General features: G+C 37.6%; 1 protein-coding gene across 1 annotated transcript; it reads left to right on the top strand.

The window, feature by feature from the left end:
- Positions 1-1,841: 1,841 nt before the first annotated feature.
- il22ra2 (interleukin 22 receptor, alpha 2) lies at positions 1,842-8,082 on the top strand. The gene is made up of 6 exons (XM_034238083.1): positions 1,842-2,360; positions 3,701-3,821; positions 4,036-4,217; positions 4,845-4,987; positions 6,006-6,163; positions 7,358-8,082. The coding sequence occupies exons 1-5, from the start codon at positions 2,297-2,299 to the stop codon at positions 6,153-6,155; spliced, it is 660 nt and encodes a 219-aa protein (XP_034093974.1). The 5' UTR covers positions 1,842-2,296; the 3' UTR covers positions 6,156-6,163; positions 7,358-8,082.
- The last annotated feature ends 3,748 nt before the right edge of the window (positions 8,083-11,830 follow it).

Below are 11,830 nucleotides of genomic sequence, written 5' to 3' on the forward strand. Positions count from 1 at the left end.
AGAGCTACAAATTAAGGAAGGGAAGTTGGTATTTCAGTGTAGTGAAGCAGCTAATTTACATTTAATGAGCAATACTCAAATATGTCAGATTCGGCCATGTCACTGTGTAAAGGAAGAAGCATGCACGTCCTGTTTCATGACATGATATCCACGTTCCTTCCTCTAGATCAGTGCCCAGGGTGTGTGTGTGTGTGTACACTTAGATGTCTGTTTGCAATGTTTCCTTCCTCTTTAGTGGTTGTGTGTGTGGGAGTTGGATTTGGAGACCTTTTGGGTTCCAGTAACTACACTACATACTTCACTATTACTGTAGTCACATGTCCTTGCAGGTAAAGAGTTTCTGGTAATCTGTCCGATATTTCCCACCGCCCCATCAGAGCTTGTGTGTTCATTTCTACTCAATTTAAAATGGATGTTACCTAGCATTCTTAACTACAAGGTCTGAAGGCAGAAATTGGTTAAGCATGACCTTTTAAATCTTTTAACCCCCCCCCCCCCCTTATTTAAAGTGTGCTATGCAATATAACCGCAATAAATAAACCTATATATTGCAGACCTGAAGTTGAGTGACTGACCAAAAGCAGTTAAACATACATACAAAGACAAAGACAGGTAGAATTACACAACACCAAACTGAGATAAAGCCAATGTCATTTGTAATAACTGTCATATTATTGAAAATATGCTACGAAAACCATTATGTAAAATGGATTATGAGGCACACCTTTTCAGTTTACTGATGTGTCATGAAAAAAAATATTTCAATGCAAGATCATTGCATTTTACTGCACTGTACATCTTTTAATTACATATCTCATTTCTTTTCAATAGCTCCCATGTCATGTGACCAAGTGACTTGAAATAAATGCAGATTTGTATAACTACATTGGACTTCTCTTTATATTGGATTTAGTGTTTTGTATATCTAATATGTATATGAGTATTCAGCCTTTATATAAAAGTCTCATTTCTGAATTTAAATAAACGTTTTAATAAAAGATAGATAAACAGTTAAATAAAAAAGACGTGTCCTTGTTCCGTTTAGTATTAACATCTGGACTGGATTTTAAGTCATTGGGTCACATAACATGAGCCATTGATATTCAATTAAAATATATTTTTAAGCATAATTTCCCCAAAAATGTGAAAGTTAGCACAGAGCCAGATCTTTATAAAGCCATTAAAAATATGATTAAATATGAACACAAAGCGTTAACATTAAATGTGATCAAATAAGTCGATCATTTGCTTCTCTCCTCTCTCTAATGTCACCGAGGTCATTATGCAACACGTTTCCAGTAAACTGTTCAGGTTTTCAGTAAATAGTTTGGACCGATGCCAGTTATCATTTGTTCCTGTAGCTGTCACCCTGAGGAAGCTCACCCACTCACCTTACGAGAATACACGTAATATTTATTCTTTTGAAGAATCTATCAATAGACCTTTTTTTGATGAATAAAAAAACCTATTGATATGAAAATCACAGGTCAGGTGTGAATCACAAAGTTAATGATGGATACATTATATTGCATGATGAACAAGATGTAATAGCGTTGCATCGATGCTGTGGAAGCGAAACCTATTTATTTATTTATTTATTTATATTCATCCATTTTATTTATTTGTATTTATTTATTTATACATTTTTATTTATTTATTTTTATATATTTATGCATTTTATTTATTTTTATGTATTTATACATTTTATTGATTTTTATGCATTTATTTAATTATTTATCACCATTTATTTATTAACTTATTTGATTGTTCATGTTTGGTCTTTTAATGTGATGAGTTACTTTTTTAGGATTTGCTTGTCGTCTGTGTTGTTTGTGTCACATGTCACGGTTTACTGGGACACTTGAATTATAGTATTTTAACTTTTTTTCCCCTAGTATAATAAGTCAATCTTTCTGACTTGAAAAGCAACTTCAAACTTAAACTTAGATGTGTGCTTTGACATTATTAATTGAGATGCATCCTTTAAGCATTTCCATCTAAAGCAATGTCAGTGTAGCAGCAGGAGAGATGTTATTTTAAATTCAATTAAAACTAGATTTAATTTCTGACTAACTTCCCGATAAATGGCTAACATTTCCATGAGTTTATGTGGGCATGCACTTATTTGATCTATTAGAGAGATTTATGTTTTGTATGTGTGGCATATCTGTAGTGTCACTCACAAAGGTCATCATGGAATTTAAAAAGGGGAAGTTGACGTGCCGTTAAAGGTCTGCGTGTTTTCTGCAGCATCAGTTCAGCAGCATTGTGTCTGTCGTCCTCCAACCTCACCACCATGAGCCGTCTGCTGCTGGGAGCCGTGCTGCTGGGGCACCTGGGAGTCTGCAGCGCCGCTCAGGGTGAGATATCATTTATTTGTATGTGATTTATGACGTAATCAATCAATCAATCAATCAATTATTTCAAAGTCACATCGAATAAAGGTTCAAGGCTTTTACTGGTTATACGAACATAGCTACAGTGTAGTTATGACGATGAAAATCTTAGGTCACAGGCTCCTCCAACAGTGCAACACAATAAAACAGATACACAGAAAAAAATAGTCCAAGTAAACAGTAAATACAAAAAGAAAAAAAGTGAAATAGTGCAATAAGAGTCTATATACAAGTTATTGGAATATGGTATATTAGATAAATAATTTCTAAGTAGCAGATCTCAGATCGCGGTTAACGTTTTTTAATTCACAGTGATGAGTGTAACTTCAAATGTATTGCTCTTTAATTAAAATAAACCAACCAATAATAACTCACTAATACTAGATTAAACGCACTTGAATAAAATGTAATAAAAGGCAACATTTAAAGGGAAATAATAAGGGTTCAATTAAGTGAAATGGTGTCAGATACTGAGTGTCTCTAAATCATTTTCAGACATCAGTAACAATTTGAATTTGTTATTTATTACCAGTAAGCAACATGTGACGTGTGTTGGTTCTGGCTCAGGAGCGAATGACATGTGAGTGTGAAATGAACTCTGAGATTTCGAGGAATTACATTCCAGGCCAGGTTTAATAACAAAAACGCCCCAGTGTTTCCGGAACAATGAAGCGCATAGTGAGGTAGAAGCTTTTTGAGTGTGAAAGACTTTCTAAGGAAAATCAAAGGCCTGCTTCAAACCAAACGGATGACTGAATTCTTAGAAATCATTTGAAGGACAATTATTTTCATTGAAACACGAATTATCCCAGAGTGTGAAATAAAACAGAGGTAACTTCAGTATTAATGTGGACATACAGTTTAATTCCCCAATAACATATTTAACTTGTTTGTTAGTTGGACATTTTAGCTATAAGACAAATTACCAGGATCATAGTCCGTTTTTCTAAAAGGTGAAAAACATCTTGCTGATACATTTTCTTAAAGAGTCACTCAAGGGCTCAGAAAATCTCTTCTGTAACACAAAATAATAAATGTTCTGTATAATTTCAGAGCAGTTTTGGGAGCTAAATTGTTTGGCTGCACCTCATTAGTTTTTTTTAGAATTTGGAGTTTCAACTGTCGTGCACTTTTCTTTACTTCATTTCTTGTTTTTGTATTTTCTCTGTGTTCTTATGTCCTGTTATATTTGTAGTTAACATAGGAACTTTTATTTAATAACAAACCAATTACCTCCTTTTATATTCATGCACTTGATGCTCTTATGTCCTAATAAACCATAATGTAATCCATTACGTCCTCAGCTCCAGAGATGCTCTCCAAACCCACCGAGGTGAGGTTCGACTCTGTGGACTACAGACACGTTCTGCACTGGACTCCGCCCGGCAACAGCAGCTCTCTGCAGTACTCCGTCCAGTGGAAGATGTGAGACACACACACACACACACACACACACACACACACACACACACACACACACACACACACACACACACACACACACACACACACACACACACACACACACACACCACACACACACACACACACACTCACACACACACACACACACACACACACACATACACACACACACATGATCCGTGCTGAACAGGATCCTCTCTCTGCTCCTCCTCAGTTATGGCGAGCTTGATTGGTTGGACGTTGACAGCTGTCAGAGGATCCAGAAGCCTCAGTGTGACCTCAGCGCCCTGACCTCTGACCTCAGAGAGTGGTATTACGCCAGAGTGCACGCCTCCTCTCCGCCCGCCAGCAAATCAGCCTGGACGCTCTCCCCGAGGTTCAGCCCGCGGTCGGACAGTAAGTGTTTAATGTTTTCCTCTTCATCGTCATCATCCTCTTCTTCTTAGTCCTCTGGCTTCACCAAACTGAAAATGATAATATAAGTAGCTCATGTTTTATTTCCAGGAGAGGAAATGTGTTTCAAATATTTTACTCAGGGAGAGGTTATAGTAAAGATTTGAGAATAAGATATTAGGTGTTCAGATATTAAATAGGAAATTACATTTACAAACCTCTGATTACGATTTGCTAAATAATATGTACATTGACTTTATTATACTATCAACTGTTTCTGGTCCCTGTCTCTTGCTCAGTGCAACGGTATTTTTGTTGCCCTTTTTTTCTGGAGAAATTCAATCTTTGTATTTTTAAATGAAGAATACGTTTGACAAATCTATGATGTTGCCTGGTATTTAACCCGCCATCCTGCAAATTGAAGTCCCGTTCGAAGCAGTCTGTCTAAAATGTGAATGAAGTACACCATGTCAGGTGATAAAGATGTCAGAAATGCAAAACCAACTTGAAAGATTATCTCTTCTTTCATGTCTTTTTGTAATCTGTCTCTCTTTTATGACTTTGAATCTGTATTTCAACATTGTGTAAAAATATATTAAACTAAACAAGATTATTATATTGTATCTGCAGCCAAAATCAGCTCTCCTTTATTGAGGCTGAACCGCACGGTGAAAGGCATTGTGGTCCGTGTGAAGCCCCCCAGGCTGCTCGTCAGGAAGATGCACAACAGCCTGCAATACAAGATCTACCTCATGCACAGCAGTGGAGAAGAGGTACACACACACACACACACACACACACACACACACACACACACACACACACACACACACACACACACACACACACACACACACACACACACACACACACATACCATGTATACATCACTTCAGGGGACATTACATTGACTTACATGCATTTCCTGGAGACTTATCCTAACCTTAACCATAAGTTAACCAACACATGCCTAACCCTAACCCTAACCAAGTCTTCACCCTAAAATTAATGATTCACCTCCATTATGTCCCCATAAGGGAGGCGAGTCCCCACATGTGACTGTGTAAACAGATGTAGGTCCCCACAAGGATAGTAATGCTAGGCCACACACACAAACACCAGGTGGTGATATAACACTGAAAAACAAAATGGTATTTGTACATTTTTAAGAGTCTGCAAACTAATTATAAAAATATTTGTTGAAGATTTATTTTCTGTCAGCAAGGAAATCACTGTGGTAACAAACAAATGGATGATTTTTCGAGCCTGGAAAGTAATAACATTTACTATTTCAATGTGTACACTAAAAAAAAGTACATCAAAACTCCCACAACTAATAGAAGAGGAAGAAGATGAGGGAGAGAAGGCGAAAGGGGAAGAGCAGAAGAAGAACAACAACACAAACAAGAACAACTGGAAGGGCACTCGGAAGCACAGACATGTGCCAACGCCGTTTCCAATAGAAACATCAAATGTCCCCTGATTCAAATCCATTTCAAAAGCTTAATGGGTTTAACATTGGTCCATCCAAACCAATCCAATAAGTTTCATTAAAAATGGGCGAGTAGGTTTTCTAAAATCCTGCTGACAAGAAGACAAACCAAAAACAAACTCATAATAACTCAAATAAAAGAGAAACATTGAGAAACCAAACCTACATTTTTCATACATATATTTCCTAAATGTCTACATTTGCTGTCAGACTCCTCAAATATTTTGTTGAGATAGTCTCACTTGAACCACTGTGCATTAAAGTCCAAACCAAACGATCCTGTCTCCTCTCCCCTGCAGACGGTGTTTGATATGGACTGCTGCTCCAAAAAGCTGACTCTGAAAGATCTGAAGCACAAAACCAAATACTGCCTCCAAGCCCAGACCCTGATCCCCGCGCACGCCAAGAGCAGCACTCGGAGCGCCGTGAAGTGTGTCACCACCCTCTGAACACACAGGTATGAACACACACAATAAACACACATTTGGAAGTGTTAACCTCTGTTAACCTCTACCAAAGAAACGATTTTTTTCTCAATATTTGTACACATTTTCGGTTGTTTGTTGAGTCAAAGTGCTGATCACTGCAGTAAACAGCTACTCTATCTGTGAGAATATGGTGCAGGCAGTGTTGGAAGAAGTACCCAGAACCTTAACTTTAGTAAAAGTACACGTACAATGGTCTTAAAATACTCCACTACAAGTAAAAGTCCTGATTTCAAAAGATTACGTAAGTTAAAGTACAAAAGTATTAGCATCAAAATGTACTTAAAGTACATAAAGTAAAAGTGCTCATTCTGCACAATGATCCACTTCAGAATTACATAGTACAGTAAAGAGTACTTCAAGTACCAAAAGAAAAGTACTTGTTATGCAGAATGGGTCTTTTCAATATTATATTGTTATGGTTATTTAATGATCCTGTTTGTATACATGTTAGAACATTTAAGTATTGTAGTTTATCAATGTGGACCAACTTTAGATACTTTAAATACTGTGTACATTAGTAGTACTGCATTATACCATATGAGCACATCATGTGTCTTATATGCACAAAGTAACTGTGAGTGTGAAATAGATGTAGTGGAGTCAAAAGTGGGGTATTCGCCTCTGAAATGTAGTGGAGTAGAAGTTTCAAATAGCATTACAATATAAATACTTGAGTACATAGTTCCATAGAGTTCCTCCGCTAAAGGTGTCTGCTGTGTGTGACTGTGTGTGTGTGTGTGTGTGTGTGTGTGTGTGTGTGTGTGTGTGTGTGTGTGTGTGTGTGTGTGTGTGTGTGTGTGTGTGTGTGTGTGTGTGTGTGTGTGTGTGTGTGTGTGTGTGTGTGTGTCGTAGCAGAGTGAAACCTAATATCACACACTGAGAAGTCAGGTATCCACGGCCTGAGGCAGCGAGACAGAGAGCGGACATGAAACTCCTGTGAGGAGAATGAGAAACATAAGAGTTTCTCCACAATCACTATAATTACCTGCGCTCACCACACCCTGCGCTATTTTTAGATCTGGGTAATGGATGTGTAGAGCGCAGACAATGTTACCTATCTGGACCCTGAGTCTGTAATAAAGTTTTCATTCATTCATTACCTGGACAGGTATTACTTTAGTTTCTGTCTCACTGCTCTCTGTCTTTTCTTCTCTCTGCTGTAGAATACCAACGTGACACTGAATGACTTTTCATCCATCAGTTCAGCTTCAATCCTCCATCACTACCTCCAACGCTGCTGCCATAAATACCTGCCAATAAAAGATGGGCTCTATTCCTGAAAGCATTATTGATCCGGCATGTTGAAGTGCATAGGACTTGAATGATGTCAGCCTCTGCCTTAAAGCCTCTGCTTTAAATAAATGTTGTTTGTAGAAATGAATTAGAAATAATAGTATGACGAAATATTCTAACTCAAGTTACACTCACCAGCTTTTCAGTGAGATCACGCTAGTCAGTGGACCCTTAGTTAGGAATATTTCGTTTTTACCTTGTTTTATTTTTGATGTAGCACAGTTTATCTTTCAATAAGGACACACTACAACACACTTGACGTCAGGGCACCCGTGAGTTAAAGGTGAAAACTAATATGTAGCCGTTTAGTGTTGTTTTCGCTTGTTTTCTGTGAATGGAAAACATATTGGTTACATTACAGTTCCATGTATTCAGTTATAGGAAATATGTAGTTTTCATAAGTGACCACACAGTCTAATTCACACATGGAAATCAATCTAGCCATCTTAACATTTCTTTAAAGTGGAAAAATATTGTGCAAAATGATCACTGTAGCATTACCTTGAAGCCATGACACTATACAGATGCAATACTTTGAAAATGTAACCTGTTTTTTTTTGTATGTCATGTTATAAATAAAGCCAAAGACACTGTTTACACTGGTCATTCTGTCTCATTGGGTTTCAGCTGTCCTTCTTCAGTTGTTTGAAACTATAATGATAAGGCTGTTGTTATTCTTCCCATATTATTTATCCCATGAAAGGATGAAAATAAACGAAGTATTTATACTGTTGCTTAATACTTTGTCTTCCCTACAGTGATTGTGCCACTCAGCCCCAAGCTCATTGGTTAATGAGCTTTAAAGTAATAAATTATGACACATAACACATTTTCATTGCTTATGAACGTACATTTGTAAAGCCTACCAACTGTCACAAGACAAGCTGTGATTCTAAAAATCAGTATGAAAATGTATGAACATTAAAGCATGTAAACATTGTAGTATGAACCTAAAAATGTCAGATTTAAGAAGAAAACAGCGTGAAATAATTCTAGTAATTATACGTCAGAATAAAAACAAAGACCTGTCATTAGTCTTGATTTAGACTTTATTCAAAATGTTGATAAACTTGATACTCTTGATCAATCAGGCGTGAAATAACCAATACTGTAATGATAACAAAAAACGCTCACTGAAACAGATGTACTCAAAGCTAACCTGACCGAGATGTTCAGTGATTTACAGGAAGTGTTGCATTAAACAGGAAGTCGTGTTATTTGATCGGAAGGTGGCGGGCTGCACTACGCCTCTGAGGTTTTAGTTTTCGTACGGAGTTGTGTAAGAACTCCTCGCTAGCAGCTACTTCATTTAGTGGTTTTGGTCCTGAAGACAGAGGCCTTAGAGCTGGAAGAGTTCAATTTGGTCCCTTAGCCAGACGCCTGAATGCACCTTATGGAGAACCGCCATCACACACCTCATGCTGCAGTTTGTCAAATGAAGTGGAATGTCTTTTTGGGAATGTCCAGTCATCGTTTGCATTCAAAACCTTTCTTTTTGTTGCTGTAAACAACAACCTGTAGGCTTTAGACTGTAATACAATATGGGAATATACAGCACCAGTGCATCATGGTAATTACAGATAACCCTTCATTTGTAAAAAAAATAAAATAAAAAAGGGTAAATCCAGTGATATCTTGGCTTGTAAACTGCCCCTTTGACAGCTTGGTGATTAGTAAGGCCTTTACAGTGTGTTGCTCTGACAGTCAGTGGTCATAAAAACGCAAAATATGGGGTACTTCACATTCTAAACCATCATCAGATGCCACAGTAATATACACAGCAGAATCACAATTATATTTACAGCATTTGGAAGTTCGTACCTTTCTACAAATGAGCCCTTGGTTCGTCCTTCAAAAGCGGGACACATTTTCTATTGAACTTCTCCAAAACAGACTGAAGGAGGAAGACAGGGATAGAAGTCAGGGGGATTCAAGAATCAGTCAGTTTGAACGAATTTGTTCAATTTGAGGAGAGAAGGCCCGGGAGTGACCATATGAAGAGGTACAGTATATTTCCTGCATAGTCACACCTCAGTTCATAGAGGTTTGGAGAAAACTAAATCAACTTACCATGAATTAATCCTGAGGAAGCCGTTCTCTTGGCTCTAAAATCATAGTATGTATAATAATAGAAAACTGTCTTCAATGTCTTTTAGTTAAACTCTGTTCTCAAATGTCCCCCGACCCTGCTGAACGTGATGGACATGTGGCTTCATGGGAAAGCTGCTTGTTTAATGCTACAAAAGTGTATAAATATAAATAGAGCAACACTTTCTGACTCAACTCGATATCAAGGCTCAGTTTAAAAAGATACGCACATTATAAAAAAAAACGAGGATTTAATTTAGACATTTTGTTCTTAAAGGCACAGGGTGTGTTTATAGTAAGCCATTTTGTGCACTCAGTGTTCTGTACATATTTCTCCAATGTGGCCACTCCCGGGCTGCTTTATAATCTGAAATGATGCTGTGTCTTTACAGGTCTAGCCAATCAGAGAGGTCTTTTTGAGTTTTGAACGTAGAAAAGATTCCATGTTTGCTCTGTCGGACTTCCAGTGTTTTTCTACCTGCATGGCTAAAATCGTCAGGGCATTTCCAGTATGCGAGCCATCTCTAGAACACGAACGGTACTGCAGCATGGGTGACTTTAAAACAGCATATGCAATACAAAACAACTGCCAGCATTAGGCTGATACTGGGAGAAAATAAATATTTACAAACAAGGCATAAGGTTTTGTTTTTTTTCAACATTTTAAGGGTACATGCATGCATGATTCTCAAGTCAACAAATCTAAAAGCGTGATCGAACAACTCTGAAACTGACATGGAATGTATGTCCTGCTGGTAGCTAAGGTAAGGTCAAGTCTCTTCATATTAAATTACCTATAAAAATATATATATAAATAAAAAGGTGAGGGTATTGTGTTGCGAAAGCTGCAGCAGCGGTCAACGTTTAGCTGCACCGACAGAACTAGAGAAGAAGGTAACAAAGGGGAGAGAGGAGCACCAGAGGATACTGGGAATGTTCAGAACTCCAGAGTGTTCCCAAATGGGACAAGGCAGTGTGTTGGACCGGGAGGGAACATCGTAGACCTGCTGCCACGCTGTGTTCAGGTTCTAGAGCTCAGGCTGTGTCCAAAATCACTCACTGCTCACCGACTGACTTTCATTTCCATGTGCCTCAGAATGTAGTAGGGATTCATGGACTCAAAAGTATCCCACAATGCATCGTGAAAATAAGAAATTGCTAATACATTTTTATGTTATAACATTTTAAGTGGCCGCTGAGTATTTTTCTACAAATGCTAAAAGGTGTGCCTTATGTAAACATATGAGTAGTAATTTGGCATTACCAAACTTGAAGTATCGGAGCTAAAATTCTCCAACTTAATATTATTGTTTTTGATGGTTTAATTGTTATTTTTCTCATTAACTGTTATCTTAATCATTTCACTTTTTTTAACGTTCTGCATCAAACATGCTGGATGAGGAAAAAACACCCCAATATGTTTTTGTACAGAGCTCTAAAAAGATGTTATAGAAAGACTATATAGAGTATTTTCAGTGGGAGTGTGTTTATGTGAGGCGTGTGGTGCAGTGGGTAGTGCGTTGGTGACAAGTGACATGTAATGTAATAATAACATATAGTGAGCGAGTGAATAATTTTGGACACAGTCTCTGCTCTAGAACAAAGACACAGCGAATAGAGTCCCCTTCCGGTGGACCTCCATGGGACCTTATTACGAAAAAATTGTGTATTGAAGTCAATGGAGAGAGAAAGATTATCTTTCGATCCCGTTTGAATTGTGCCACGAATTACACATATGATGTTTGTCAATTTAAAAGATAATTTTGCAAGTCAAAACAAATTAAATGTGTCGTAAAACTGTGAAGTAACACATTTGTTTGTGTGAAACGCTCAATGAACTACATCTCTGTTATCGCAGAACAACACACGTCACCAAGATGGCCGTCACTACTGTCTTGTCAACAAAACGATTGACTACCCTCACTATCACTACAATGAAACACGTCCAGAAGAATGTCATGCAAAGCTGCCTGCCTGCCTTCCTTTGATTCTCTCTGAACTGCCTGGTCTTTTTAATGTTTAATGTCAACCATTTGTGCAGATAGCATGAAGTAGAAAAGATCTGCGATCGCCGATGCTAGCGTTAGCATTTCTCCCTCGGGCTTAAATTGTGTATTATAGAATGATCACACCGGTGACAGTACTCTTCAAAGGATTCACGAAATATGACTACTACTCTTACTGTTTAACATTTTGGGTTACTTAATGTTACTTCATATTAAGGCTAATAAAAATGACAAGGCTGTAATGCTAAC

The sequence above is a fragment of the Gymnodraco acuticeps genome, unplaced genomic scaffold, assembly GCF_902827175.1.
Source record: "Gymnodraco acuticeps unplaced genomic scaffold, fGymAcu1.1, whole genome shotgun sequence".
Taxonomy (NCBI): Eukaryota; Metazoa; Chordata; class Actinopteri; order Perciformes; family Bathydraconidae; genus Gymnodraco; species Gymnodraco acuticeps.

What these genes read in the sequence shown, in the direction of transcription:
- il22ra2 (XM_034238083.1), top strand. Translation starts at nt 2,297, where the DNA reads ATGAGCCGTCTGCTGCTGGGAGCCGTGCTGCTGGGGCACCTGGGAGTC. An exon ending in TACTCCGTCCAGTGGAAGAT is followed by an intron (nt 3,822 to 4,035) that starts GTGAGACACACA and finishes GCTCCTCCTCAG; the next exon opens with TTATGGCGAGCTTGATTGGT. An exon ending in GTTCAGCCCGCGGTCGGACA is followed by an intron (nt 4,218 to 4,844) that starts GTAAGTGTTTAA and finishes TTGTATCTGCAG; the next exon opens with CCAAAATCAGCTCTCCTTTA.